At 47.8% G+C, this 27,352-nt stretch overlaps 1 protein-coding gene across 1 annotated transcript in view; it reads right to left on the bottom strand.

Annotated features, from left to right (window-relative positions):
- Positions 1 to 5,639: 5,639 nt before the first annotated feature.
- The window catches only part of ABCE1 (ATP binding cassette subfamily E member 1), a 147,261-nt gene continuing 125,548 nt past the window's right edge, over positions 5,640 to 27,352 (bottom strand). The window contains exons 15-18 of the mRNA XM_078676877.1: positions 24,826 to 24,968; positions 24,604 to 24,726; positions 20,795 to 20,906; positions 5,640 to 6,125 (exon numbers count right to left, since the gene is read on the bottom strand). Coding sequence (XP_078533003.1) covers positions 6,078 to 6,125; positions 20,795 to 20,906; positions 24,604 to 24,726; positions 24,826 to 24,968 — 426 coding nt within the window. The 3' untranslated portion in view covers positions 5,640 to 6,077. The remainder of the gene's footprint in view (positions 6,126 to 20,794; positions 20,907 to 24,603; positions 24,727 to 24,825; positions 24,969 to 27,352) is intronic.

Genomic DNA, 27,352 nt, shown 5'->3' on the forward strand with positions numbered 1-27,352 from the left:
GGAGGAAGATCTTTCTCCTACCTGGCGGCCAAGACATGGAACTACCTCCCCATCCACCTACGACTGACTCAAGACCAGCTCTCCTTCAGGAAACAACTCAAGACCTGGCTATTCGAGCAGTAGCAGATCCCTCCCCTCCCAGCGCCTCGAGACCCTAGCGGCTGAGTAGCGCGCTTTACAAATATATTGATTGATTGATTGCCAGAGGCATCTAGCAACTTAGATTCCTTATCCGGAGGTGGTGCGTCACCGGAGGTTTGAGAATTGGCACATTTTCTAGCATTAGAGACTACTAGTGAGTCCAGAGGTAGCTGCCCTTTGATGTAGGCGGGATCATCGGGGGCTGGTTTGCATTTCTTATTAATTCTGGGATTGAGAATTCTAGCTCTCACTAAGTCTTTGAATATGCCTGGGGCATGTTTAATGACCTCTTTAAGCATAGGCAGTATTTGAACAGATTTCTGCGACTGTTCAAAAGTGTCTAGGAGGAACTCCTCATCTGCAGGGTGTGAATACATGCAAACGCCATGGTAAATAGCAGCTCCATTAACAAGTTACCCAAATCCAATATTATTATCTGGGCGAGATGGTTTTGTTGGATACGGCTGGGGATCTAGGAGGTCTGGGGGATTGGGTCATTATAATCGTCCCAATCATCTTGTGGTGTGTATCATTATCAGGGCCAGTGAAAGGGTCATTGTTGCCTCTCCGCGATCATCATCATTATACTGTGGTGGTGGTATAAGTGTTATAGACTGTGGAGGTGAGAGGTAGGAGGAAGAGCAGGAGTAGGAAGAACAGGAGAAGAGGGTCTTATAGGTGAAGTGGCGCAGTCTTTTTTTCTTCAGAGGCACTGCAGGAGTATCTGTTGTGCCCAGCTTCTTCTTCTTGTGTGGCACTGCGGCCACATGTCCTGTTTTGGAGTCAATATGGAGTTTTTTCTGTTTGGGATCGACAGGATCCGGTCGAAAAAATTCTTCTTCCTCGATAACCGCTTTTGGCGCCAAATGTTTGGGTCCGAGCGTGATTGAGATTTGTGCTCAGAGGCCTTAGGAGGTGTTTTAGAGTCCTTTGGCTTAGCTATGGAGACTGAAATCTTTTTCGATTCCGATGGGTTTAGTTTCGGATCTGAAGTTTTTTGTTTCGGCGTGGAAGTGCCTGGAGCCGATTTCTTTTTGGGAATAGGTTGGTCTCCTTCCTTCGGTGCCGAAGGCGCCTTGGGGATAGGGATGTGCGGTTTGCTCGTTCCTGAGCTACCGGAATGCTTGTCCTTTATCTTCGGAGCCAACCCCGAGGGCGGGGGGGATGCTTCTGAAGTATATTTTGGGTCGCGACTGGGACCAGCAGGCAAAGTCTTGACCAGGGCCTTTTTTCCCTCTGGTGGAATGGGGGTAGGGGCTGTTGTACGCATTCGTTGACCAGGAGTGATGTGGTCGTCTGAGTTGTCTGCTTCGGACACGATTTCCAGATCGGAATCTTCCTCTGGGACATCTGGGCCTTCATCGAAGATGTCCGCTGGTCCCGGAGCTGCTTTCTGCGCCATGAGGTGTCGTTGGGCCCAGCGATCACGGATGGTCTTTTTCGATCGAAAAGAGGCGCAGGCCTGGCAATTGTTCTTGTTGTGGTCTGGCGAGAGACACAGATTACAGACCTTGTGATGGTCACTGTGGGAGAATTTTGCTCCACACTGGGGGCATTTTTTGAATGGAGTCCTTTCCATGAGCTGTAGGCCCGATGCGTGAATAGGCCCAGCGGCCCGCTTCGACGACTGGAATAGAGTTGTTGAGATGCGCGTCGAAGATCACGCAATCAAAAACAATACCGGAGCGATTTAGAGAGTTTGCGCATCATAAAAACATGAAATACAAAGTTTCGAACCGGAGCGCAGAAGTTACAACCGAACCCAATGGCGGAAAAAAACTATAAGGATGGAGTCGATGCCCATGCGCACTATCGTCCAAGGGAGGAGTCACCTATCTCGTGACTACAAAAGACTTTTCCCAAGACAACAAGGTGCAAGCATCCGAGCCCAACACCAGATGGCGATCTAATGCAGTGTACAATCTGCAGCTCATATGCCTCGAACATTTTTTTTAGATTTAAAATTGGACTCTTAGTGCAATTTTCTGTCTTTGCAATGTTAACCTAGGGAGGAAAACAAGAATGCGGTTTAACAGGATAAGAAACCAACGTATAAATCCAGTCTTCGAGTTGCTGGGTCAGCAGAGGGAAAGGTTCAGGTACGCACCAACACTGCACCACCAGCGACACAAGGGCAGCCCGGATGCAGAGGTAAAAGCTGAAGATCAGGATGGAGACTGGGGGTGCTTGAAGACACTACTTGCAGATAAGTAAAGCGGCTGCAGGGGTCAATCTTGGGGTTTAGGTAAGCACAGGAAGGGGGGGGCCACAAGGCAGCACCAAACACACATAAGCAGTACAGGGGTAGCTGGGTGCAGTGTGCAAACACTGTCAGATGCCCAATTTAATTCAGTGGAGAAACTCGGTTAGGAAAACAGGCTTCAAGCGACGAACTGCAGGCAGCACGAAGAAAAACCAGTGACAGCTGAGGTAAGATGAGCTACTGTAGGTCGTAGGGAAATCATCGGTCGTGCTCCCAAAGGCGCAGGGGCTTTGGGTGCAGGGGTGTCCTTTGACGTCTGGTTTCTCTTACCAGAGCAGGTCACGGTCAGTAGGAGCCTTTGGATTCACACTGCAGGCGTCGTCATGGAGTCCAGGAGGGATCAGCCAACGCTGGACTTGGAAAAAACATTTCTGGATCAGTGGGCACCTAGACACAGGCCAGAGGCGTTGGGTGCAGTGTGTAGGGATCGCAAATCCGGCGGGACCAGAGTCTTTGTTTTGTGCTGCTTTCTTGTGAACAGAGCTGCTGGAGTTTCTACAGCCTTAATTATGCCACCCTCCTGTGGGAGGGGGAATAGTGATAGCCCTGATTGGAGGAGTACAGCCATCTTCAAGATATTGGGGATTGAAAGATGTGCTATACCTCGCCTCCTGCACCTTAGGGGTGGAGATGGCTGCACCTTAGGGTTGGAGATGGCAGCGGTGGGCACACCTATTCTTCCTAGTTTTCCCACCCAAAGTGGGTGTCTAAACCAAGGGACTGCCATCTGCTGCTAGCAGAAGAGGTTGGGGGTTGCATTACAAAGGCAGCTGCCTTTGAAGCGTCTCTCACTAGCACTGTGCCCATCCTGGGGGACACCACCCAGAATGTGCTTTGTTTCTGGTCCCAGAGATCGGGGTCCAAAAACATGTCTGGTGTTGGCAGCAGCCTAAAGCCAATCTGTGACCACACCAGGGTTGGTAGGTTTTCAGGGGGCACCTCTGAGGGGCCTTCTGATTACATGTTCAATATATTCAACACTGGCATCAGTGTGGGTTTGAGAGGAGCAGTCTGGTACCAAACACTCCTGTGTTCAGAGAAGCCATCTTGCTTGGTGCTGTGTAACTCGAGTTTGAGTTTCCAGCCCATGTACTCTCTTGGCTTCCCTGGCACTCATAATATTTAGGAATAAACTTAAATATTGTAGGGGCACATCTGCTCATGCAGATATGCCCACACCTGTGATATGGACACACCCTGCCTTATAGCGGTAAGGCCTGCTAGAGGGGTGACTTACCTATACCTTAGGCAGTGCTAGTTGGATTGGCACACAGGCAGTGTGCCATGCCGACTGTCCTTTTGCCTGCACCAAGCCATGCATGCTGCAGTGGCAGTCTGCATGGCCTAGCTCAGGGGTCCCTCTTCAGTTCCAATGCACTAGATACTCGGGTACTATTTACTAGGGACTTACAGAGAGCATGAAGGTCCAATTGGGGAACAGCTTTAAGGAAGATGCACTGGCACAGGGGACCTGCTTGGCAAGGACCCTGTGCACTACAATCTGACTTACCACACATCTATATCTACAGGAATAAACACTCCCCTACATACTCTCCTCCAGAAAGTATATCTCCCGGGGGTGACAGTATATTCTTTCAGGTCTTTCTAAGAAGTGGCAAACAGATTAAAACTTTACAGTAACGTTTTGTCTGCAAACCTCTACCATTATTGTTCCAGGTCATTGAGCTTGCCTGGGATGCTTTTTCACTCCAGTCCCTGTCAAGGCAGTGAATTCATGTCTTCAAAAAAATTACAAGACTCAAGACCAGGATCCATTGTTCGCCACTTAGACCCTGGTTCCAATTTCATTCATTGTCTCGGTTGCTCACCAACTTCATGCTATGGCCTGTTCCGAGGAGAGTAAAAACCTGAATTTGGTAGCAAGGAAAGCATTGGACATATCTGCCACCACTATGAAGACAGCAAGCACTTCCGCACTCCTAGGAAGGTATGACACATTGCTCTGGAACTCAATGCAACAGTTTATGGACAACTTTCAGGAGACAGACTTGGAGACTTCAACGAATGAGGTTCTTGAATCCGATTATCAGTGCTGTGATTGATATATCGGTTCTCCCAACCCATGGTTACTCTCCTGGCCTGGCCTTATGTGGCTCTGCTCGTCCTAGATCGGGTTCGCCAAAGTCAGTGCTGGAGGGCCAGAACAATGCTAGATTTTAAGCATATCCCCATTTAGATAAATGTAGTCATTAAAAATCTGCCATGGATCCGGTCCTCCAGGACCAACTTTGGGGAACCCTGACTTAGACTCACAGGACTCCAACTTAGAGCACAGTACAGGATTTTAATCCTCCCATTCTCAGGGAACGCATTTGGGGCACATAGGGGTGATGAGATATCACGCATGAAAGTGTTATTATACACTGCAACCAGTCGGATTAGAGAAAAGAAAGTAACATAGAAAACATTCCTACAGACCAGATGACCATTAATATTACCTTCAGAGCGTTGAAAACCCCTCTAAAGCCACAAAGCCAATAGCAAAAGGAGCAGAGGTATCATCAGGAGAGATGTCAATCCAGATGCACAGGAACAGCAGCAATCTGCCCTGCCACTAAATATACCACTTGCAAGCACCAAATTCCACTTCCCCCTCTTCTGTTAGGGGGAAGCATATACCCCTTCTGTTACATGGAAACGTGGAAAACCACTGGACACGGTTTCAGATTTAACACCTTGCCTGCTAAGGCAATTCCCGCTGGGTGCTGAAATTTACAAAACCCCATATTACATGACGAGTTGACCTTGTCATGAGCACAGCTCCAGTGTGCCTCATGACGAGTTCACCTTGTCATTAGCATGGAAGTGGTTAAGTACCCTCTGCCATCAATTCCAAATAAATAATCCCCTTTGCATCGGGAACAATATCCATACTCTTGAGAAAAGAGGCTGTGGAGAAGGTCTCTACTTCTAACAAAGGAACAGGAAGGAACAGGAATGTATTCCTGTTACTCTCTAGTGAAGACAAAAGGGCCAAAGAATGAATTCAGACCCACGCTAGTCCTCAAAACAGTGAACAAGTGGAACTGCATAAAATGAAGTAAAAGGTTTCAATAGTAGTTGCATGATATCTTCTGCATGCAAGATCACATTTTTTCAATTGTCAACTTTTGAATTCAAGTTACTGCATTCACCCTTACACTTTCTGCATACTGCAGTTTGACATTTGTGAAAAGTTGTAACATGTTAAAAAAAAAAAACAGCCAAGGCCAAATAGGTTTCAGATTGTTATTTATTGGATATTTATTCATCACACCGCTAGGGAGGCATGAGTTTGCTTTAAAATAGGCAGGAGATTCTTTAAGCAGCATTCTCTGTAAACCATCTTGCATAGAAAATGGTTTTCAAAGTATCTAAAATTCGAAAACCTGGGAAATGTTCTGGTCAGTTAACCCAAATGACTTGTTGGCTTTAAGTGTATAGTTTTGGAACGTAGTACCGAATTTTTTTTCCAGTTGATGACTATACAAAAACAAGAAGTTCCTTGTGCTTGTACCACAATGTACAATGGCATTTCTCCCCCAGGTTACAGGGAAATAACATTACATTTTCAAACTAGAAGGAAGTTGCGGATCACCTGATAAAATTTGATACAACAGAAATCTTTGCTTAAGTGATTTGTACAACTGTTGTAGTCTTGGTCTGATTTTGCTCAATCGTCCAGGAAAAAGTAGTTTCCACTCTTCTTTTGATCCACATCCTACAAGAAAAATGCAAGTAAGTTCAGGCATTAATACCGTCTATTAAATGTATTTACAAAAACACTTGAGAGAATCCAAAAAGATGACCTAAAGGAGGACATAAGAAATTTTAACCCAAACGCCGGTAATTACAATTATATGCAGTCAGCAATTGTCTGCAAACTGGGTGGAGAAACAGGTGACCTGTTGAAAGAAAGCAGGCTGACATAGGTACAAGAACTGTAGTCAGAAAGATGGGTAAGGATTATGTTACTTACCCTGTAAGCATCTTTGCACAGCGTGTAGTGCTGTAGATTCATATGCTATGCATACTCCTGCCATCTAGTGTTGGGCCTGGACTTCACAGCTCCTATCTTTTTGAACACAGACCATCCATCTATTTACATTTTCCTGCCAGTTTTCCCACCCAAAGTGGGGGTGTAAACCAGGGGCTGGCTGCTGCTAGCAGCAGGCCCTGGGGGTCGCATTACAAAGGCGGCATGCTTTGAAGCTTCTCACTCCCCAATCCTGGGGGAGGAAGCATGACACCTCTGCCCAGAATGTGCATGGTTTCTGGTCCCATCCAGCTGTCCAGGAAAATGTCTGGTGGTGGCTGGCTGCCTATAGCCAGTCAGAAACCACTCCGGGGTTGGTAGGGATTCAGGGGGCACCTCTGAAGTGCCCTCTGGGCGCATGGTACAATATATCCCACACTGACATCAGTGTGGATCTATTGAAAGGAGTAGTTTGGTACCAAACACTCCTATATAAAGCCAACCATGGTGCTGTGGAACTAGAGTTGTCAAATTTCCAGCGCATGTACTCTCTATGGCTTCACTGGCACTTATTGGAAAATGGTGGCCAACATTGTTGGGGCATATCTGCTCATGCAGATATGCCCTCACCTGTAGTATAGTGCACCCTGCCTTCGAACTGTGAGGCCTGCTAGAGGGGTGCCTTACCTATGCTGCCAGGCAGTGTTAGCTGGCATGGCACTCAGACCGGGTGCCCTGTTGACGTTTTCTTTTTCTCCCTAGCAGGGGCATGCAGGCAGCAAGGACTGTGGCACGGTCACAGTGAGTGGGGTCCCAAGGGATCCTTTTCAGCTCTCAGGCCCCAGAGTACAAGTTACTAGGGACTTACAGGGGGCAGAAGTACCAATTGGGAGTTTGATTATAGGGAAGGAGCACTGGGCAAGGATAGATGGTTGGCAGGGACCCTGAGCACTACATTTGAAACCACATCAAAACCAGGCAACAAGTGGGGGCTAACCATGAAAAAGAGGCACTTTTTCACATGCAGCATCTCTAGCTGATATTGCGGTCTAGCCCCACCTGGCAGGATCGCCTGGTCAAGCTGGTGAAGGTTTTACAGGGCCTGCAATCTGCAGGCCTAATTATCCAGGCATCCAAATGCCAGATAGGGCAGGGAACAGTTGTATACTTGGGCTACCTTGTAGGTGGAGGTCAAGTGCAACCTTTACAGCCTAAGACCCAGACCATTCTGGACTGGGAAACTCCAACCACCCAGACCCAAGTCAGGGCATTTGTTGGCTTGACTGTGGTATTACAGGAGGTTTGTGAAGTAATAAGGGTCCATTGTGACAACCTGAAAGAACTGACTTCCTAGAAGGAGCCAAAGAAAGTGAACGGGACAGTTAGCTATCAAAAGGCTCAGCACCTATTCTCAATGCTCCAGACTACTCCAAGCAGTTCATTATGCAAACTGATGACTGAGCTAAGGATAGGAGCGGTCCTGTCCGAGACCAATGATTATTGGAAAGAGACCCTTTTTTGCAAGGTTACCCCCTAACTTTTTGCCAAATACCTTCTGCCAACTTGACTGAGTGTGTGCTGGGATCCTGCTAACCAGGCGCCATCACCTGTGTTATTCCCCAACACTGTACCCACAATTGGCACATCTCTGGGCCACATGTATGTCTCTAGTAAAAGGTGGCCCTGGTACCAAGGGCCTTGTGACCAGAGAGGTCCTCTGAAGGTTGCAACATGTACTGTGCCACCCTCAAAGACCCCTCACCTTAATACCCACACACTGCCATTGCAGGCTGCAGACCAAACTGAACAGTGGACATGGCACACATCCCTGTGTGCCATGCCCACCCACCCACACTACATGGGGCTTGGGTAAGTCACCCCTCTAGCAGGCCTTACAGCCCTAAAGGCAGGGTGCTCCATAATACACGTGATAGTATAGCAGCACGAGCAATATGACCCTACAATGTCTGAACCATTCAGAAACATTGTAAGTGCAGTGGAGACATTTTGAGTGCATGGGCTGAGAGTTTGTCAACACAAACTCCATTACGGCTTTGATGAAGTCTCGGATGTTTGGTATCCAACTTCCCAGCATATTAAACCCATCCTAGTGTGGGATTTAATGAAAATTGCACTCAGAGGACATCTTAGAGATGCCCCCTGAAAAAAGACCAACTCTAGTTGGTGTGGTTGCTGACTGGTTTTCAATAATCTGCCACCAACAGACAGATTTCTGGACCCCTGGGTAAAAAGCCCTACGCTCTCTGGATCTGGAAACAAAGCACATCCTGGGCAGAGGTGTCATGCCTCCTACCCCAGGATGGGCAGTGATCTCGAAGCGGGAGCTTCAAAGGCCTGTCACATTTGTTAGCTTCCTCCAGCCTTTTGCTTCTATCAGCAAACTGGCTCTAACCAGTTTTGATGTGACAAGAAGGGCAGAAGAGCTGTGCTGTAGAGGAGGATGATGATGATGAGGACAACTGCTTTGGCCCCAGCCCTACCGGCCCGTCGCCTGCTCGGAACCCCTGCGAGCTGAACCCAGCAGGTCCTGCAACCAACAGCCTCCAAGAACCCCGGAGACCTTCCCTGCTTTCCTATAGAACTCTGATCTCCTATGGCCATCGGATTTGTCCAACACGACCCCAAGCCAGAACTTCAAATCCTTGTGCGGCCCAACACCACAGCAAGGCCCCCGGGCGATCGGGAGCTGTGTTTCAGCGTTGGACAACCTCCACCAACCTTCTCAATTCCTGTGCCACCTCCCAAAGAGTGCCCACAACAGCAACCAGTGAGAAGAACCAGACACAACGAGACACCCCTGCACCCGCAGCCCCAAGAGTCATGAGGTGCCAGAATGACTGTGTCCTGGTGTCCAGCAAATCTTCAATTTCATCCTCCAGTCATTGGTTCCCTTCATCCAGTCTTCTGGCTCCAGCCTGCAGTCCTTTTCCGCGACAGACATCCTCCATAGGAAAGCATTAAGCTCCCGACAGCTCCGGAGCTCCCTGCACCCTCCAACAATGGACCCCCTTTGGCCTTACCTTAGCCCGCAGGAGCTTGTCTCCTGAGACAGAGTGGCCTGCCTGTGAGTAGTCCACAACCGAGGTACCCATTAGACCCATTGGCTAACACCGGCATTCTGCACCCAGCCGCCCTAGCGCTGCTCGTGGCATCGCTTGAGTGGCAACCTGAACCTTGGTTCTACCCTCCAATCCTAACAGTTTACTTACTTGTAAACTTAACACTTTTTTTTATCCATAGGACTGAATGGTGGGTGGCATGGTTACCCCCTAACTTTTTGCCAAATACCTGGTGCCAACTTGACTAAGTAAGTGCTGGGATCCGGCTAACCAGGCCCCAGCACCTGTGTTCTTTCCCAAAACTGTACCTGTGCACCCAGAACTGGCACGTCTCTGGGCCACATGTATGTCTCTTATAAAAGGTACTCCTGGTACCAAGGGCCTTGTGACAAGGGATGGCCTCCGAGGGGTGCAGCATGTAACTAACCTGGTTTCCCTCCCTAGGAATGCATTGAACTGTATCATTTCTCGGTATTACATATCTTTATCATTGCAAAGTCAAAAACTTTATTTGATTGACAAGAACAGAAAGCATTCTTAAAACTGTAAAGTATTTCTTGCATTTACAAAACCATACTTCATTCCTGAAAAGAACTGCCAGTTTTAAAAACTATACAACTTACCTGCGCTAAGTGATTCTTGGCTCTTATAATAAAAATAACTAAGTAACCACTTTTTACACCGACAATTGGTCTGGGTTCAGTCCGAGTGTGTGACATCCTTACTTGCCTGTGTGTGTGTGTACAATAAATGCTTAACACTACCCTCTGATAAGCCTTACTGCACAGCCTAGCTACCACTAACTTGAAATGAATATGCTACTTACCAGTATGCATCTGTTCTTGGCATGTAGGGCTGCTAACATTCATATCTTAGCATTAGATCGCCGCCTAGTGTTGGGTCCGGATGATCGCACATTGTTGTCCTGGAAGAGTCTTCGAAGTATCCTGAGATAGGTGGCTCCTCCCCTGGACTACAGTGCGCATGGGCATCGGCTCCATCCCCAGATTGTTTTTCGCCATTGTGGCAGAAGATGGAGTGAAAAGTGTAAAGGATGTCCATGCTAATAAGTGAATACAATAGTATATCTGCAGCTGCGACAGGCACCGGGGAGGAGGGTGGGCGATATGAATGTTAGCAGCCCTACATGCCAAGAACAGATGCATACTGGTAAGTAGCATATTCAGTTCGAGGCATGTGGGCTGCTAAATTCATATCTTAGCATAGAATACATAGCAGTCCCTCCATCAGCGGCGGTTGCCCGTGCCAGCTGCAGAAACCTGAAAGAGTGTCTTGAGAACAGCCTGTCCTACAGCTGCTTGCTGCTTGGAATGTACGTCAACACAGTAGTGTTTTGTAAAGGTATGTGGTGTAACCCACGTGGCTGCTCTGCAAATATCCTCTAAAGGAATGTTCCCTAGGAAAGCCATGGATGCCCCCAGTTTGCGTGTGGATTGCGCCCTTGGGGGTATCGTTAAAGTGCGCTTGGCCTTTTGATAACATATTTGGATGCACTTAACAATCCACCTGGCTATTCCTGCTTTGGAAATAGGGTTGCCTTTGTGTTGTGGTGCGAAGGCAACAAAAAGTTGCTTTGTCTTTCTAAAGGGTTGTGTCCTGTCTATGTAGTACATCAACGCCCTCCGTACGTCTAACGTATGGAGCATTCTTTCCGCCACCGTTTGTGGGTTTTGGAAGAATGCCGGTAAGTCAATAGTTTGGTTGAGATGAAACTGTGACACCACCTTCGGAAGGAATTTGGGGTTAGTACGTAGCACTACCCTATTTGGATGAATCTGAATGAATGGCTCTTGGATTGTGAGCGCTTGCAGCTCACTAACACGCCTTAGCGACGTGATAGCGATTAGGAAAGCTACTTTCCACGTTAGGAACTGGAGTTCACACGAGTGCAGTGGCTCAAAAGGTGGTCCCATTAGTCTGGTGAGGACCACATTGAGGTTCCACACCGGAGCTGGTGGTGTTCTTGGGGGAATGACTCGTTTCAGACCTTCAAGGAAAGCTTTAATGGCAGGCACTCTGAAGACATAGAGATGCTGCCTGTTCTGAAGATAAGCCGCTATGGCGGATAGATGTATCCGAATGGAAGTGTACGCTAGATTGCACTTGTAAAGATGCAACAGATAGCAAATGATGTTAGGGATAGATGCATCTAGCGGGTTGATGTCATTGGCTGTACAGTAAATGACAAAACGCTTCCATTTCGCAGCATAGCATGCTCTGGTAGTTGGCTTCCTTGCCTCCTTGATGATGTCCATGCATTCCGGAGGTAGGTTAAGGTATCCAAACTCTAGGACTTCAGGAGCCAGATTGCCAGGTTGAGCTGTTGCGGATCTGGATGCTGAATTTCTCCATGGTTCTGCGTCAAAAGACTGGGCGTGAGGCGCAGTCTTTGATGCGGCACCACCGAGAGTTCGAGGAACGTGGTGTACCATGCTTGGCGCGCCCACGTTGGAGCAACTAGGATGAGAGTCATCGCGTGCTGCCTTAGCTTTCTCGCGACCAGCGGTATTAGAGGGGCTGGTGGAAAAGCGTACGCAAATTTGCCTGACCAGTTCATCCATATCGCATTGCCCTGCGACTGTGGGTGAGGGAACCTGGCGGCAAAGTGTTGGCATTTTGCGTTTTCTTTTGCGGCAAACAGGTCTATCTCCGGATGACCCCACTGCTGGAAGTACGGGTGGAGTACAGATGGGTGTAACTCCCACTCGTGCATTTGATGGCTGTATCTGCTGAGCAGATCCGCCATCTGATTGTCCTTGCCCGGGAGGTGTTCTGCCATGAGGAAAATGTTCCTCTGAATGGCCCACTTCCACATGCCCTGAGCCAGATGAGACAGCTGTGGCGAGTGGGTGCCCCCCTGTTTTTGAATGTAGTACATCGCGGTCATGTTGTCCGTCCGGACTAACACTACCTTGTTGCACAGATGTACAAAGAAGGACTTGAGCGCCATGAAGATTGCCATCAGTTCCAGATAGTTGATGTGCATCTTCTGTTGCTGCGTCGTCCATAGTCCCTGCACTGTGTAAGTGAGCAGATGAGCTCCCCATCCCTGGAGAGATGCGTCCGTTGTCAGGATAATTTGTGGCACTGGCTCCTGGAACAGTCGGCCCTTGCAAAGGTTGTGTGGAGTCCACCAATGCAGAGAGTCGTATGCCCGACTGGTAACCAACACTAGGTCTGTCAATTGTCCCTGAGCCTGTGTCCACTGATTTGCTAAGCATTCCTGGAGCGGACGCATATGCAACCGTGCGTGAGGGACTATGAAGATGCAGGAGGCCATCATGCCAATCAACTGCATGAACACTCTCGCTGGAAGTGAGTGTTGTGGTCTGAACTTTTGGATTAGAGACTGCATGCTGTCTATCCTGACTTGGTTTGGCTGAGCCATGGCCGTCAGGGTATTGATCGTCGCACCTAGGAACTGCCGGACATGTGCCGGCTGAAGATGCGACTTTGGGTAGTTCAACGAGAAGCCCAGATCGTGAAGGAGGTGAATGGTAGTTGACATGTCCGCGGCGCACTGTTGTTCCGACTTGGCCTGAACGAGCCAGTCGTCTAGGTAGGGGTAGACATGAATGTTCTGCCTCCTGAGGTGCGCTGCTACTGTCGCCAGACACTTGGTAAACACTCTTGGGGCTGTGGTCACTCCGAAGGGTAGGACTTTGAACTGATAATGCTTGCCTTGGATAGTGAATCTGAGGTATTTCCTGTGGGACGGGTGTAGTGGAATGTGGAAATAAGCATCCTTGAGATCTAAGGTTGCTAAGAAGTCCCCTTGGTTTAACAAGGGAAGAATTTGTTGCAGTGTAAGCATATGGAAGTGTTCTGATAGTATGTACAGGTTGAGGGGACGTAGATCTAGAATGGGTCTGAGAGATCCGTCCTTCTTTGGAATAAGGAAGTACAGGGAATATACCCCTGTGCCTTCCTCTCCCACCGGCACGAGCTCGATTGCGCCTTTTTGCAGCATCACCACTACTTCCTGCTGCAATAAGTGCAAGTGCTCTGCGGACATAGGCCTTTGCCTTGGCGGGATGTTGGGTGGAGTGGATTTCAACTCTAGGCAATAACCATACTGGACTAGTTGTCGCACCCACCTGTCTGTGGTGATGTTTCTCCAGACGGGCAGGAATTGCTGCAGTCTCCCCCCGACAGGTGTTAAGTGGTCGGGGGGCAGCGACAGAGTCACTGTTTGCTTGGGGTAGAGGAGCGGGAGCTGTTGTTTCCTCTGCCGCGACCTCTGTTGCTGTTATTTCTGTAACCTCCCTTGTTCTGTTTTGTGAACGAGGATTGTGCTCCACCTCTTGAGAACTGAGATTGTTGACCCATTTGTCCTCTGGTGACTCCACGTGCACCTGAGCGACGAAAATTGCTGCCACGAAACTGTTGTGACTGTAGGGCCCCCATGGACTTAGCAGTTTCTGTGTCTTTTTTTATTTTTTCTAGGGTGGTGTCAACATCTGGACCAAACAGACTATCAGGATTGACTGGCTGATTAAGAATGGTTGTCTGAATATCTGGTTTAAACCCCGAGATGCGGAGCCACGCCTGTCGTCTCAGCATAACGCTAGTGTTGATAGCTCTAGCAGCTGTGTCTGCGGCGTCAAGTGCACACTTGATGGCTGCGTTTGAGATTAGCTTCCCTTCCTCAATAAGCAGTTTGGTGCCTTCTTGGAACTTTGGAGGCAGGTGTTGTATAATCTGTTCTAGGGTGTCGTAATGCGCCCTATCGTAACGTGCTAAGAGTGCTTGTGTATTGGCAATGCGCCAAAAATTTGCGGCCTGTGCAGCTACTCTTTTGCCCCCTGCCTCTAGCACTTTGGACTCCTTATCCGGGGGAGGAGCTTCACCCGTCGTCTGGGAGTTGGCACGTTTCCTGGCATTGGCGACCACAAGAGAGTCCAGTGGCAACTGTCCCCGGATGTATGCGGGGTCTGCAGGTGCAGGTCTGTACTTCTTTTCAATACGTGGATTGACCACTCGTGCTCTGGTAGGCTCCTTAAATATGTCCCCAGCATGCTTGAGGACTCCTTTAAGCATAGGCAGCGTCTTTACTGTCCTTTCAGAGACTGAAAATGTGTCGAAAAGGAAGTCTTCCTCTATCGGGTCAGCATGCATGTCCACATCATGATTGGCTGCCGCCCTCTCAATTAGTGCATGAAAACCTGCTGAATCCTCAGATGGGGGATGCACGTGCATTAAAAAGCTGCGGGTCATGCCCCACACTTTGGGTGCCCTGGTCACCAGTGTCATCATATGAATCCGGTTGTGCATCTGGTTCATTGATAGGGAAATTGTATTGCTCGTCCTCATCATACCCCTCACCCGCAGAGTGTTCTGGTGAGGGAGTAGGGCTCCGTCTCGGAGGAGGCTGGATTGGTTCCATGAGGCCTGAAGCGTCAAGGGGCACCCTTTTCTTTTTCAGTGGGATGACATATGAGTCCACTGACTCTGAAGTGATTTTTCTCTTATAGAGGGTCAATTTGCCTGTGTCAGCGTCGATGAAATGCTCTGAATCATCCTCTGATTCGAGTACCCGACGTGGAAGTGGGCCAGCCGTTGAAGAAACCGTCTTCTTTGGTGCCGATTTGGTGGAAAAGGCTTTCGGCGCCTCCTTCGGCGGCAAAATAAAGAGAAGTTTGCCAGAAGGCTTTGCTGGATTGTCCTTTTGCGCCTGCGGCGATATCGGAGCCGACGGAGCAGAGGCCTTCTCCCTGATTCTCTGTAGTGATTCGGCGATGGGGGACGTCTCACTCACAGTGGGTTTTGGCGCCGACGAGGATGTCTTGACCTTTCCCTCGGATCCGACGTCTTTGTGGGCCTTGTGCGCTTTCGACGCGGATCCCGCTGTCACCGACCCCGATTCCTGGGACCGGTGCGCAGACGTGCCAGTCTTCGATCCGTGCGCCTGCGTAGCCTCCGTGGAGCCGGCTTTGGCGTGCTTGGACGGCGGCGCCGCTGTTGACCCGTGCCGACCATCTTTCTTAGAGGACCCCTCCTCTGGCGTCGATTTCGATTTTGCAGCAGCGGAATCGACGGACTTCTTCGACTTCTGCGGACCGGAGGTCGACGGAGTCGATGGAGTAGCGGGTACAGTCGTTTTCGCCGGCACGGCAGCCATCTTAGGGACACTCGAGTCCTTAAGTTTCGGTTTCGTTTTCGGGTCGGCCATCTTAGATGTAGTCGATCCCGATGGTTTCGGTTTCGATACAGTCTGCTCAGCAAGTAAGTCCGTGGCCGGGCCAGAAGGCGGGGCTGTGGCTTGCGGCACTGGGTCTTGGGTAAGGCCTACAGGCGATCCCGTGACCCGGTCGGTATCCTCGTAACCTTCGGGGCAGAGCTCGTCCCCTGAGCTATCCGCCGCGGCCCCATAAATCTCTTAGTCGTCTCCTACCTCGTCGACGTATTCAAGGCCTTGACCCACGACTCCGTCGTCTACCGGATCCGCCTCGACCTCCGTCTCGGGTGGGGAGATTTGAAGATGATGACCCTGTTCCTCTTCTTCCTGGTCGCCGAAGATGTTTTCCGGATCCGGGGCCGCTTGTCTAGCTTCCATGCGCACCGCGCGCCGAAGCTTGAGAGTCTTCTTAGACCGGAACTGTGCACAGGCTTTGCACTTGCCGTCGTCGTGGTCAGGCGAAAGGCATTTGTTACAGACGGGGTGTAGATCGATGTGTGGGTACTTGGACCCACAGAGCGGGCAGTACTTAAACGGGCTCCGCTCCATGTTCAGAAAAGTTTTGCAGTCGTGTCGCGATGAGAAGGCCTCAAAGTCCGAAGAGCGAAAGAAAACTCCGCTTATTCCGGCTCCAAGAGACGGAAGACTCGAGACCGTGCGCACACAATACCGACGCAAAAAAAGCGAGGCCTTTTGGCCGCTAAAAGTTAGTTTTTCTCGGTTTCGACAGAAAGACGTCGAGACCACATCCGAACCCAATGGCGGAAAAAAACAATCTGGGGATGGAGCCGATGCCCATGCGCACTGTAGTCCAGGGGAGGAGCCACCTATCTCAGGATACTTCGAAGACTCTTCCAGGACAACAATGTGCGATCATCCGGACCCAACACTAGGCGGCGATCTAATGCTAAGATATGAATTTAGCAGCCCACATGCCTCGAACCTAAGGTTATCTACTTTAACCTCTGCCATACCTTTGGAGACTCACTAGGCTCTGTGCATACTATGCCTCATTGTGGTATAGTATATAAAAAGCCAGCTTTCTACAGAGATCCACACCAATTTTAGAAACACAAGCTTCTATCAAGTTTTATTTTAAGACCAAGATGTATGAAAAAAGGAAAGCACCCTTTTCAGAAAAACTACTTTACAATTTAAAAAGTGGACAGTTAGTGCATTTTTCAGGCTTTGCAAAGTTAACCTATGGGAGGAAAACAAGAATGCAGTTTTGCAGTTAAGTACTCGACTTACAACTTCACTCTACAGGTTCTGGGGTCAACACCAGGCGAAGTTCAAATCAGCATCAAGACTGCACCATCAGCGACACAGGGGCAGCCGGGTGCACAGGTCAAATTTGGGGTCAGGCGCCCACTGTTAACCAACGGAGACAGGGGGTGCTCGAAGTCGCGCTGCTCACTGATGAGCAAAGCAGTGTCAGGGGTTGAGCTCTTGGAGTCAAGAATGACACAGGGAGGGGAGGAGGGGGAGGGCACAAGACAGCAGCAGACTTACACCCTCAGCAGCACAGGGACGCCCGGGAGCAGAATCCGAACATCCGCATCCGAAGTCCAATGCTATTCAGTGGAGGAGACCGGTTTGGAACAAAGGCTGCAGGTTCGGGTTAGGGGCCAGACGAAGAAAACCCACAGCTGCCCAGGCAAGTAGAGATGCTAGCCGACGAAGGGACACTGTTGGTCAACTTCCTCAAACCCAGGGACTTGTGGTTCAGGGGTGTCATTTGGTATCAGGAAACAGCTTATCAGGCAGGGGTTGTCTTCAAGTTGAAGCTGCAGGCGTTGAGGAGTCTGGCAGGGGTCAGCCCACGGTGGACTCTGGCTCCGAATCGCTGGAAACCTTTGCAGTACCCCTCGGCCACTTGGACTCAGGCCGTGGGTGTCTGGTGCACAGCAGTGGTTTTGTGGTTCCTCAGGGAAGAGCTCTTTGGTTTCTCCTTGGACAGGTCCATTGTCCCTTGTCCTGGGCAGTGCCCCTAAAGAGCTCTCCTGGTGCAGGGATAAGGGGGGGGGGGGGAACTCAAATAAAACGCCTGGACAGCACAGCGCTGCAGGAATCAGCTCCACTTTTCCTGGGCCTGGGCTGGAGGCAGCGCCCACGAGGAGCTAGGGGAGCAGGCAGGAAACAGTCAATTAAAGCATAGTGCTCACCTACCCCTGGCAACTTGACTATAGCACTCTCCTTACGCAGGGCATGCAGTCAGAGTCCACCGAGGCGCTAGGGTGCAGGCAGGGATTACAGTCCTTTAAGTGCAGCGCCCACGCTCGTCACCTCCTGGCCAGTCAGGCGGACAAAGTAGAGCGCTCAAGAGGCGCTAGGGCGGGAGAGCAGGCAGGTAATGCTGGGTCAGATCAGCAGTCAGGGGGCACTCATTAGTATAGGACAGCTGTTCCTGTAAACAGGCAACCCTCATAGCGTGGCACTCCTCCTGGCATACAGTCTGCACTCCAGTACAGGCTCTCACTGGCCCTGTAGACAGCAGAGGGGGAACAGATGGGCACAGGGGCCAGTTCACAGGCCCTTGTGGCGGTACCTTCTGGCAGTATGTCCCCTCACAGTCAAGTCCCTGCTCAGAGTGAGCACATGGCGGCACAGCCCCCCTATTTATATGCCCCTCAACCCACCTACCAGACAGTGCCAGACTCATCTAGAAGTGTCTGGGGAAACTGGTCCTAACTAGACTAGGGGGAGGTGTCCAGCACACTGTCTGCCAGGTTTCCCTCCAAAAGCTGGGGTTGCTGGGAAACAAACAACTAGACCACCAACATACTTCAGACAAGCGGCACATGTGCAGACAGGAATGGCGTCCATTTTAATGGAAACATTTCTACAAAAGGTGAAAATAACTGCACCGTATCACTGCATCTCGCACCACACATGGCCTATACATTCCTCTACCATGGGGGGGGGGGGATATCCTCTCAGGCATCGCTTCAGCCCCAACCTCAGCCTAAGGAAGGCCTAGATAACGGGAGGACCTTGGATTTGGATAGCGGCTCGATTAAAGCAGGGGCTGAGCTGGGGAGTCACTTTGTCAGCCCTGTTGAACCAGTGTTCGTACGGGACTCCCCGAGTCCACCTGGAGAGCTTGAGGCGGTCAAACTCGGTGAAAATGAGACCGAGAGTGAGACAGCAATGGAGCCCAAAATATTCAAGTCTGGAGAAAGTAATCCCGAGGCGACTGGTGCCTTTGACAATACTGGGTCCCCTACGAACCGCATTACCCCTGTAACTGTGCCTAGTGAACTAGTACTGGGAGATATGAGTACTTCATCTCTGGCTTCTGCCTTCAACACCGACAAGAACAGAGCCAGACCCCCTCTGCATTACAACATGAAGTCATATTTGACCAGCAGGGGGAAAAGAAAATCTCAGGATCAGTAATTGTTAAAAAGAAACATCAAAATCAAAAACTAAAAGCGTTGAAGGACCTGAAAAAAGTTTTTGGGGGTTTGGACCAGGCAATAAGAGATGAGATGGTAAAACAACGGAAAAAGGAGACTATAGTGGATAATTCAATATGGCGATGGGTACAAGCAAAAGTGGGGCAAAAAATACAGTATCAAGGCTATCAGAGACTGGCGCGACTGACTAAACTGGGAGGGGCACTGAGCTGGTGGTAGAAGGCGCCGGTGACCTAGTGTTTGGTCCTTGGTCAGCTTTAACAATGTCATCGGGAGAAATAAGCCTGCAGCAACTATCTGGGGATTCAGAAAGTAAAGAGGGGCAGGGAATCGAAACAAAGATGCTTTCGCTGATTCTCCAGAATCTTAAAGACCAAAGAGAAGAGAAGTCATTTTGAAAAATGACCTATAATTCTCATGCTAGTATGGGTACTCTCAATTTAGGAAATGTGGAAATATCTACTGTTTCTAAACTCTATATATTGTTCCCATTTCAGAAATACATATGTGTCTTTCATACCAATTTTTCCATGTACACATTTTCCCAAAATAATTGCTATATACCCAGTACATAATAAAAAACCATTGCAAGACGCTGCTCAGTTAATGGCTTTGGGTTCTTTGATGAACCTACAAGTCCTATATATCCCCACAACCAGAAAGGTCCTGCGAATGTAACGGTATATTGCTTTTAAACAGCTGTCATAACTAAAGGAAGTTACAGGTGAAAAAATTGACACAAATGGCTGTTTTTTTCAACTAATTTTCAATGTTTCCTATATTTAACTGTTAGTTTCTATGAAGAAACCTTGAAGGATCTACACAAATGACCCCTTGCTGAATTTAGAATTTTGTCTACTTTTCTAAAATGTATAGCTTTCCAGGATCCCTTATTGCTTTCATACCCATTTCTACCATTAACTGGAAGGAGCTGGAAAGCACAGAAAATAGCAAAAATAGGCTATGTCCCAGAAAAATGCCAAAACTGTGTAAAAGATGTCGGTTTTCTGACAAAAGTCTGCTTGTCCCTGAAAGCTGGGAAGATGGTGATTTCAGCACCACAACCCCTTTTGTGATACCATTTGCAGGGGACAAAAACCAGACGCTTTCTTCTGGAGCCTTTTTCCCCCATTTTTTCCAACAAAAAAAATGTAGCTGTATTTTGGCTAATTTCTGGGTCCCCTCCAAGGGAATCCACAAACCCTAGGTACCCTTAGAATCCCCAGGATGATGGAAAAAGGACGCAAATTTGGCGTGGATACCTTATGTAGTCAAAAAGTTACAGGGGCCTAAGAGCAAACAACCCCAAATAGTTAAAAAAAAGTCTTAGCACGGGGTGGGGGGGGGGGGGGGGGGGGAGGCCTAGCAACGAAGGGGTTAACCCTAACCACATCACCTCTTTTAAGGACAGCTATTTTGTAGGATTTTTTAAGTTCCAAAGGAAATGCACCTACTCACGTTAAAATATGGAAAAATAAACTAGGACCATGATGGACTATGTTGTTTTTAAAGTTGGAATCAGCAATACCCTGTTTACATATGCCCAACTCCAAATGGAGGGGAGGGGATTTCAGGTTAATCAATCAATTTTTTCTTAATTCTCCCTACCCCACTTCTCCAATGTCCAAGCACTGCAAAATACAAGTTGCTGGTACTCCAATCATACTCAAAGTAGAGGTAAAGAAATAATTAGTTAAATGGCTACATTTTGCTTACCTTCATTGAATTTAGCTTGTTTATTCGGGGTCTGTAGTTGTTTGGATCTCTTCTAAAGGTGATTTCAAGCTGTGACAAAAATTTATTCATTCCAGCCAATAGGGTTTGTGGACTAGGAGAGAAATAATCATAGGTTAGATTCCTTGCAAACATTTTAAGTACAATGCAAGCCGCTATCATAAAACAGAAAATGATTCCAGTAGTTTATTTCAGGATGAACACTGATTATGAATAGTCAAACTAAGGACATCACATTCAAAATTAAATATGTAAAAACGATTACATTTAGATTTTTTTGGGGACAAAACGGACAAAATTAAATATTTCATTTCCATTGAGAAGCAGACCACAAAACTCCATAGTTATTTTCATACACTATCTGCGACATAAAGGTCTAGCAACATTTTCAGTGAAGCGCAAGAGGAGAACTTCAAACTCAGGAACTGGTATTAAAAGAACAGATGCACACCTCTGATGACATCTTACATAAAGACCAAGGTAATAAAGCTAGACAAGCACTGACAAAGTCAATAGGTCTCGTTTACGCAAGAGCTATTGGTTGTGCCAAAATGTTTTAGCTATGTTGTACACCAGCTGTGCAGCTGTTCCGCGTGGTTAAAGGTTAGTGGCGTAATGGAGAGTGGCGTGGAGTGTTGTAAAGTAAAGTGTTGTGGAGCAGGGTAGAGAGTCATGGAGTGGTTGTAAAGTTGAGTGGAATGTCATGGAGTGGCATAGTGTTGTGGAGGGAGTAGTGTGTCGTAGTTCTGAGTGGTGTAAAGTGTCGTAGTGGAGTAGTGTTGTGGATAGGAATAGTGTGTTGTGGAGTGGAATAGAGCAGAATGGAGTGGCGTAGAAGGTGTTGCGTAGAGTGCTGTAGAGTAGAATAGATTGTCAGAGTTGCATAGAGTGGAGTGCATTAGAGTGGAATGGCACAATGGAGTCAATGCCCATGCACACCATCACCGAAAGGAGGCGTAACCTACCTCGTGACTGGAAAGACTTCTTCGAACAAAAACAACTTGCAAACATCCGGACCCAACACTAGATGGCAGGCGCCCCCTCACCCCCAAAGAGGACAGATGAGGGGCAATTGCTCCATCTGCCTCGGGGGGGGGGGGGCGATTCAGAAAGACTGTGGCAATCTTGGGGGGGATGGGGGTACCCCTACGCCTAAAGAAAAATAATCCCTGGTGCTTAGTGGTTTCAGTTTCTTTTTCGTTGTAATTACGACAGTGCGCCTTGCGCGCGATCGTCATTACAAGAAAACTAAAACTATGCCTTGGGAGGTTGGGGAAGCTCTTCTCCTCCCAAGGCAAAAAAAAATAATTAAAATCCCTCTACTGTTCACAGCAGAGGGATACTTCTTACAAGTGTGCTCATGACTGAATGGTTCCGTCATGAGCACACTTGTGCTCATGACGGAACCATTCCGCCATGAGCACAGAAGGAGTTAACACACAGTAAAAGCGCCAAGATAAAAACAATATTTAAAGGCATCTTTACTGCTAATTCTCTTTCAGAATGAACAGAACACAAGTTCTTTGCCAGTTGGAGCTCTCTCACCAGAATTGTAGGCCCTCAAAAATAGCTCGCCCTGATAAAATCTGATTCAGCATAGAGAGGGGGTGGGTCGATTTTTCAAGGCATGCCCTGGAACTCTTTTCTTCCCCCACCTTCACAGAGGCGCCCTCAAGAGGTGCACCTAATGTGCACCACCTTCTATATGGCACAAAATCAGTGCACCTCCTGAAAACTTATATGTATTATTGCTGGAGCTGCTAAGCACTAGAATGGGTCTATCGGGAACTGTTCTCAAATGGTTTTCGTCCTTCCTTCACAACCGGTCTCAGAAGTTCAAGATTGACAATGTGCTATCTACACCTGTGCCTGCAGATCTAGGTGTCCCACAAGGATCCTCCCTCTCCCCCACACTGTTCAACCTCGTCATGGAACCGCTCGCCACCTTGCTCCAAGCTTCCAATGTCCAATTCCATATGTACGCCGACGACACACAACTTTACCTAAAGCTACAATCCCCGGAAGATATCAAACATCTGAACTCCACACTTATTGACACTCAATCATGGCTAGCCGATAATCACCTCAAACTAAATGCTCTGAAAACTGAGTTCCTACTCATCTCACCCCCGGCGAAAATTTCCACCACCCAAACCTGGCTCAATAACCTAACAGCACTCAATGTCCAACCTACCATCGTGGATTCGGCGAAATCCCTAGGCATCACACTCGACGCCAAGCTCAACATGCAGCAGCACGTTAGCAAAGCCACAAAAGGAGCTAATTTCCAAATCAACACACTGAGGAAAATTAAACCTTTCCTCCCTGCCGAAGACTTCCAAACTGCTGTACAAGCTTTAGTCATCCCTCGAATAGACTACGGAATTGTGGCCCTCAGCGGACTCCCACTATCCACAACAGCACCATTAAGAGCCTCACTGAACGCTGCCGCGAGACTCATTACTGGCTCAAGAAAACACTTGCATATATCCCCAGATTTAAAGTCTCTAAAATGGCTGCCTTTTGAAGCCAGAATACAGCTAAAAATTGCTGTTATGACACACGCGGCCGTGCACCACAAGGCACCCAACTACCTCGCTCAAAAGTTGTCTATATCAGGAGGTTCGAGATCCAATAGAAGCACAAAAAAATCTACTCCTGAAACCTCGTAGATTCCGGAAAGAGAAAACATACAAGCGCTCCTTCTCAGGAATGGCACCCAGGATCTGGAATGCGCTCCCTCCTGAAACCAGGCTTATCTCCTCCACCGCACTCTTCAAGAAAGAGGTGAAAACCATCCTTCTGGACAAGATCTCCTGATCCTTATAGGTGCTGGATCAGAGACTCTGCATTGCCCTGTATCACTGTTCACCTTGTCCTTTGGCACTATACCTCTACTTGATGGGGGACACTCCTACGCTACTCTCTTAATACCGACCAATATATGTTACACTTTGGTTTACTGATTCACTCTCCCGATGCCCCCACTCAGTGTTCTCTATACACTAAGACATTGGTATAAGCCATTCACACACCCAAGGTGTACCTGAACACCTCTGTAGTGGGATCAATGATTGGTGCCGTCTTATATTACCTGTTTACCTGTTTGTAAATTGATATGTTTTATGTATGTTATTATTATCCTACCATGTCAGTGACTATTATATTGCTTCCGTTATCTCTGTTCATTCCTACTGCCCCTACCCTGTCTTTGTGAAGCGCTCTGATATCTGTAAGGATCTTGTTCGCGCTATATAAAACTTTGAATAAATAAATAAAAATAAATAAATGTGAGGGCACAATGACAAAGGCTTCCCTTATTTGCATGGGGCCATGCCTTTATACAACTGTGGGAACACTCCCTTGTGATTTCGCTGATCCACATTTTGCAATGATGGGAGACGTATTACAGAAAAAGCAGCACACGTGTCAGCAGCCCCTCCTGTAACACAAAGAACCCTGCAGGTGAAAACAGGTGCACACTCCAATTGTACCCTGTCCCCTAACCCATCCCCGGGCACTTTGTATAATGCGACCTCAGTTGTTGGAAAGGGAAAGCTGGATGAAGCTAATTGCCTTCCTACAATCAATGCAGGCAATAATTCTGAAGCCATATTAGAGCATTGTCTACACCCAGAAAGCATCTACAATTAACCCCACATCGTTTTTTATGGTCTGCATTAAAAGGATCGCACTTAATTCTACCACCCAAGTGGAGTAAGAAAAGCGTTAAGTAATAACTCGCTAATGTATCTCCTATTATAACTTTAATTCTACAATTTCAGTCTTACCGGTTTGCACGAGTGTCCTTGGATGGATTACCATCAAAAACGATTACACGATCTGCTAAATATGTGGCCATGATGAAGTCATGTTCTACAACAAAGGCTGTCTTTTTGGCGTGAAGAATGAAACTAAATAAAAGAGAAGTAAATACAAATTTAGCATTTGGACTGGAAAGTAAATCAGTCAAGCTGAACGTTACGTATTAGAAAGCAAAAAAGGCAAGTTACCGTTTAACGACCCTTGCAGCCATAAGACGCTGTTCAGAGTCCAAATAGGCAGAGGGCTCATCAATTAAGTAGACATCAGCAGGTTTACCCAGACAAAGAGCCAATGCCACACGCTGCAGCTCACCACCAGACAATGTCTGCACCTGTAGGCAAATTAATGCATTGGACCATGAACAGGAGCCGTATTTAAAGAGACATGTTCAAGCAAGTACATGTATGCACACCACCATGGTCTATAAGATGAGAATACATTATATCAACCAGAAATTAGACTGAGTTCCATAACCTCCCTGTCAGCCACCATCCTGGATCATTCCAATGTCATGGGGCAGGAGACCAGAAAAAACATGAAATTTATGGCTGTATTAGGATCATTTGATCGCACAGAATCCACCCTACATCTGATTCCGAAATATAAAGTGCAAATTTAAAAACACATTATTTCCCCATTACACAGCTGATTTTCAAAGTTCTACCTGCACGCTGACCTGCATGAGCTTCTAGTAAATGCCACATAAAAAGGTGGAGCTCACAGGCACCAAATTACAAGCCAGTGCCATTCAAATATCCATTTACTGACACTGTTGGATTCTGTACTGGGGGGAAGTAATATAAAGCAACATGGAAGGTGCAGAGGTGAAAATAAGGCCAAAAAAAGGATCCTGCTGATGCACTACCAAACTAACCAGTGTTAAATCCAAGCAACATTTTCTAGAAGAAAAAGGGAAGAGTAGCACAAAAATTCAGATGTCCATTAATAGAATCTAATACCAAACTGTGCCTGCTGTATGTCATCTTTTGGGGCGGCCTTTCAAAATAGTATTGGGCAAGACAACACAATAGATACTACAGAAAAACTAAAGATCGACTAGAAATCTGGGCAAGCTCAAAAACACCTGAACACACCACTATACAACATACTACAGGGAAACATCCTTTAACATGCAGTCTTTATAATGTAATGCAATTCCTTTACCAGTGAAGGGGAGTATAATTAAGATGTACACATACATGTATATACATGCTGAAGAAGTTGGCTCTGTATATGGTATAACACTAGGTAGTTATACCATGCACAGGCCCAGGGGTTCCCCAGAAGTGTACAGGGCTCAATGTAAACCCAGAGTGCTCTATTAGTGGTAGTGTGGGCGAGCAGCCTTAAGCCTAACACAGAGGAGTGTAAGGCATTTGTTGCCCAACATTGACCAACAATGGACATGTAACTCAAAAAGGAGATCCACATCAATTTTATAAAAAAATAAGCTTGGTTTGTGTTTTATTTTAAGACCAAAATCTTCGCAATAAGGTAAGAAAGTTTTTAACTAAAAATACTTTTCCGTTTCAAAAGTCAACAGTTCAATGTTATCCTATGGAGGAAAACAATAATGCAGTTAAACGGGCAAGAACGCAACTTCTAGTTTCAGTCTTCGGGACCAAAGGTTGGCAAGGGTCTGGTGAGCACAAAAACTGCACCTGCAGCAGTGTAATGAATGAGCCTCTTGTGGTCCGACACCCTACGACGACCTCCAACTACCACCATTTTAGACTGACTTAAGTGCGTCATTTTACTCTAGCCTTAATGTAGGATGGTCCTGCATATGCCTGCTTCTCTTCTGACCCCCCCAACCCCTAAAAAATTAACCCAAATCCCCTTACCTCTCTCTCGCCGTGGTTCCTCTTTCCTCCTGGTTCCTTCTTCGTGAAGTCTGTTTTTTTCACAACGCGTGTGCATTTACCATACATGCCTTTACAACGTAATTCGCTGTAAAGGCATGCGTGGTAAATGCACACGCGTTGTAAAAAAATGCGGGGGGATGGTATGCAGGGTCAAAGACCTCGCGGAGTAATGGTATGTGGAGTCAAAGTCAGCGGAAAAAGAGATTCGTTGTAAACGTGGATTACGAGTTGATCTGTCTGACCGCATCCTGCTGCAACTATAACCCCGCCACCTTGAGTTTGTTCATGTGCGCGCCCCACCCCAGCTGGGAGGCGTCTGTTGTGATGGTCACTGTTGGAGTGGACTGTGTGAAGGCTTTCCCCTGTGATGTGTTTTCCATGTTCCACCACGCTATTTCCTGATGCGCTGCGTGTGTGACAACCACTAGATCTTCCAAACTCCCCGTTGCCTGTGACCATTGCAGCTGTATCCATTCCTGGAAAGGTCTCATGTGTAGGCAAATATTTGGGACCAGGAGTATGCATGACGCCATCATTGCCATTAGCTTGCTCACTGTCCTCTCTGTCAGGGTTTGCCCATTGCGGTAAAGACATTTCTCCTTCAGTATTGCCAAAGTTCTTTGTGCTGAGGAACACCTTGCCCTGTATGGTGTTGATCTCTGCCCCATACAATGTCTTCACCTGTTCCGGTTCTATTGAAGTCTTCCCCCATGGATTGAAAAACCCAGTTGGATTAGTGTTTGTATCACCTGCTGGATGTGTTTGCACTGGCTGTAGGAGCTTGCTTTTACGAGCCAGTCATCGAGATAAGGGTATACATGTATTCCCTGCCTCCTCAGGTGTGCTGCTA

The sequence above is a fragment of the Lissotriton helveticus genome, chromosome 2_1, assembly GCF_964261635.1.
Source record: "Lissotriton helveticus chromosome 2_1, aLisHel1.1, whole genome shotgun sequence".
Lineage (NCBI taxonomy): Eukaryota > Metazoa > Chordata > Amphibia > Caudata > Salamandridae > Lissotriton > Lissotriton helveticus.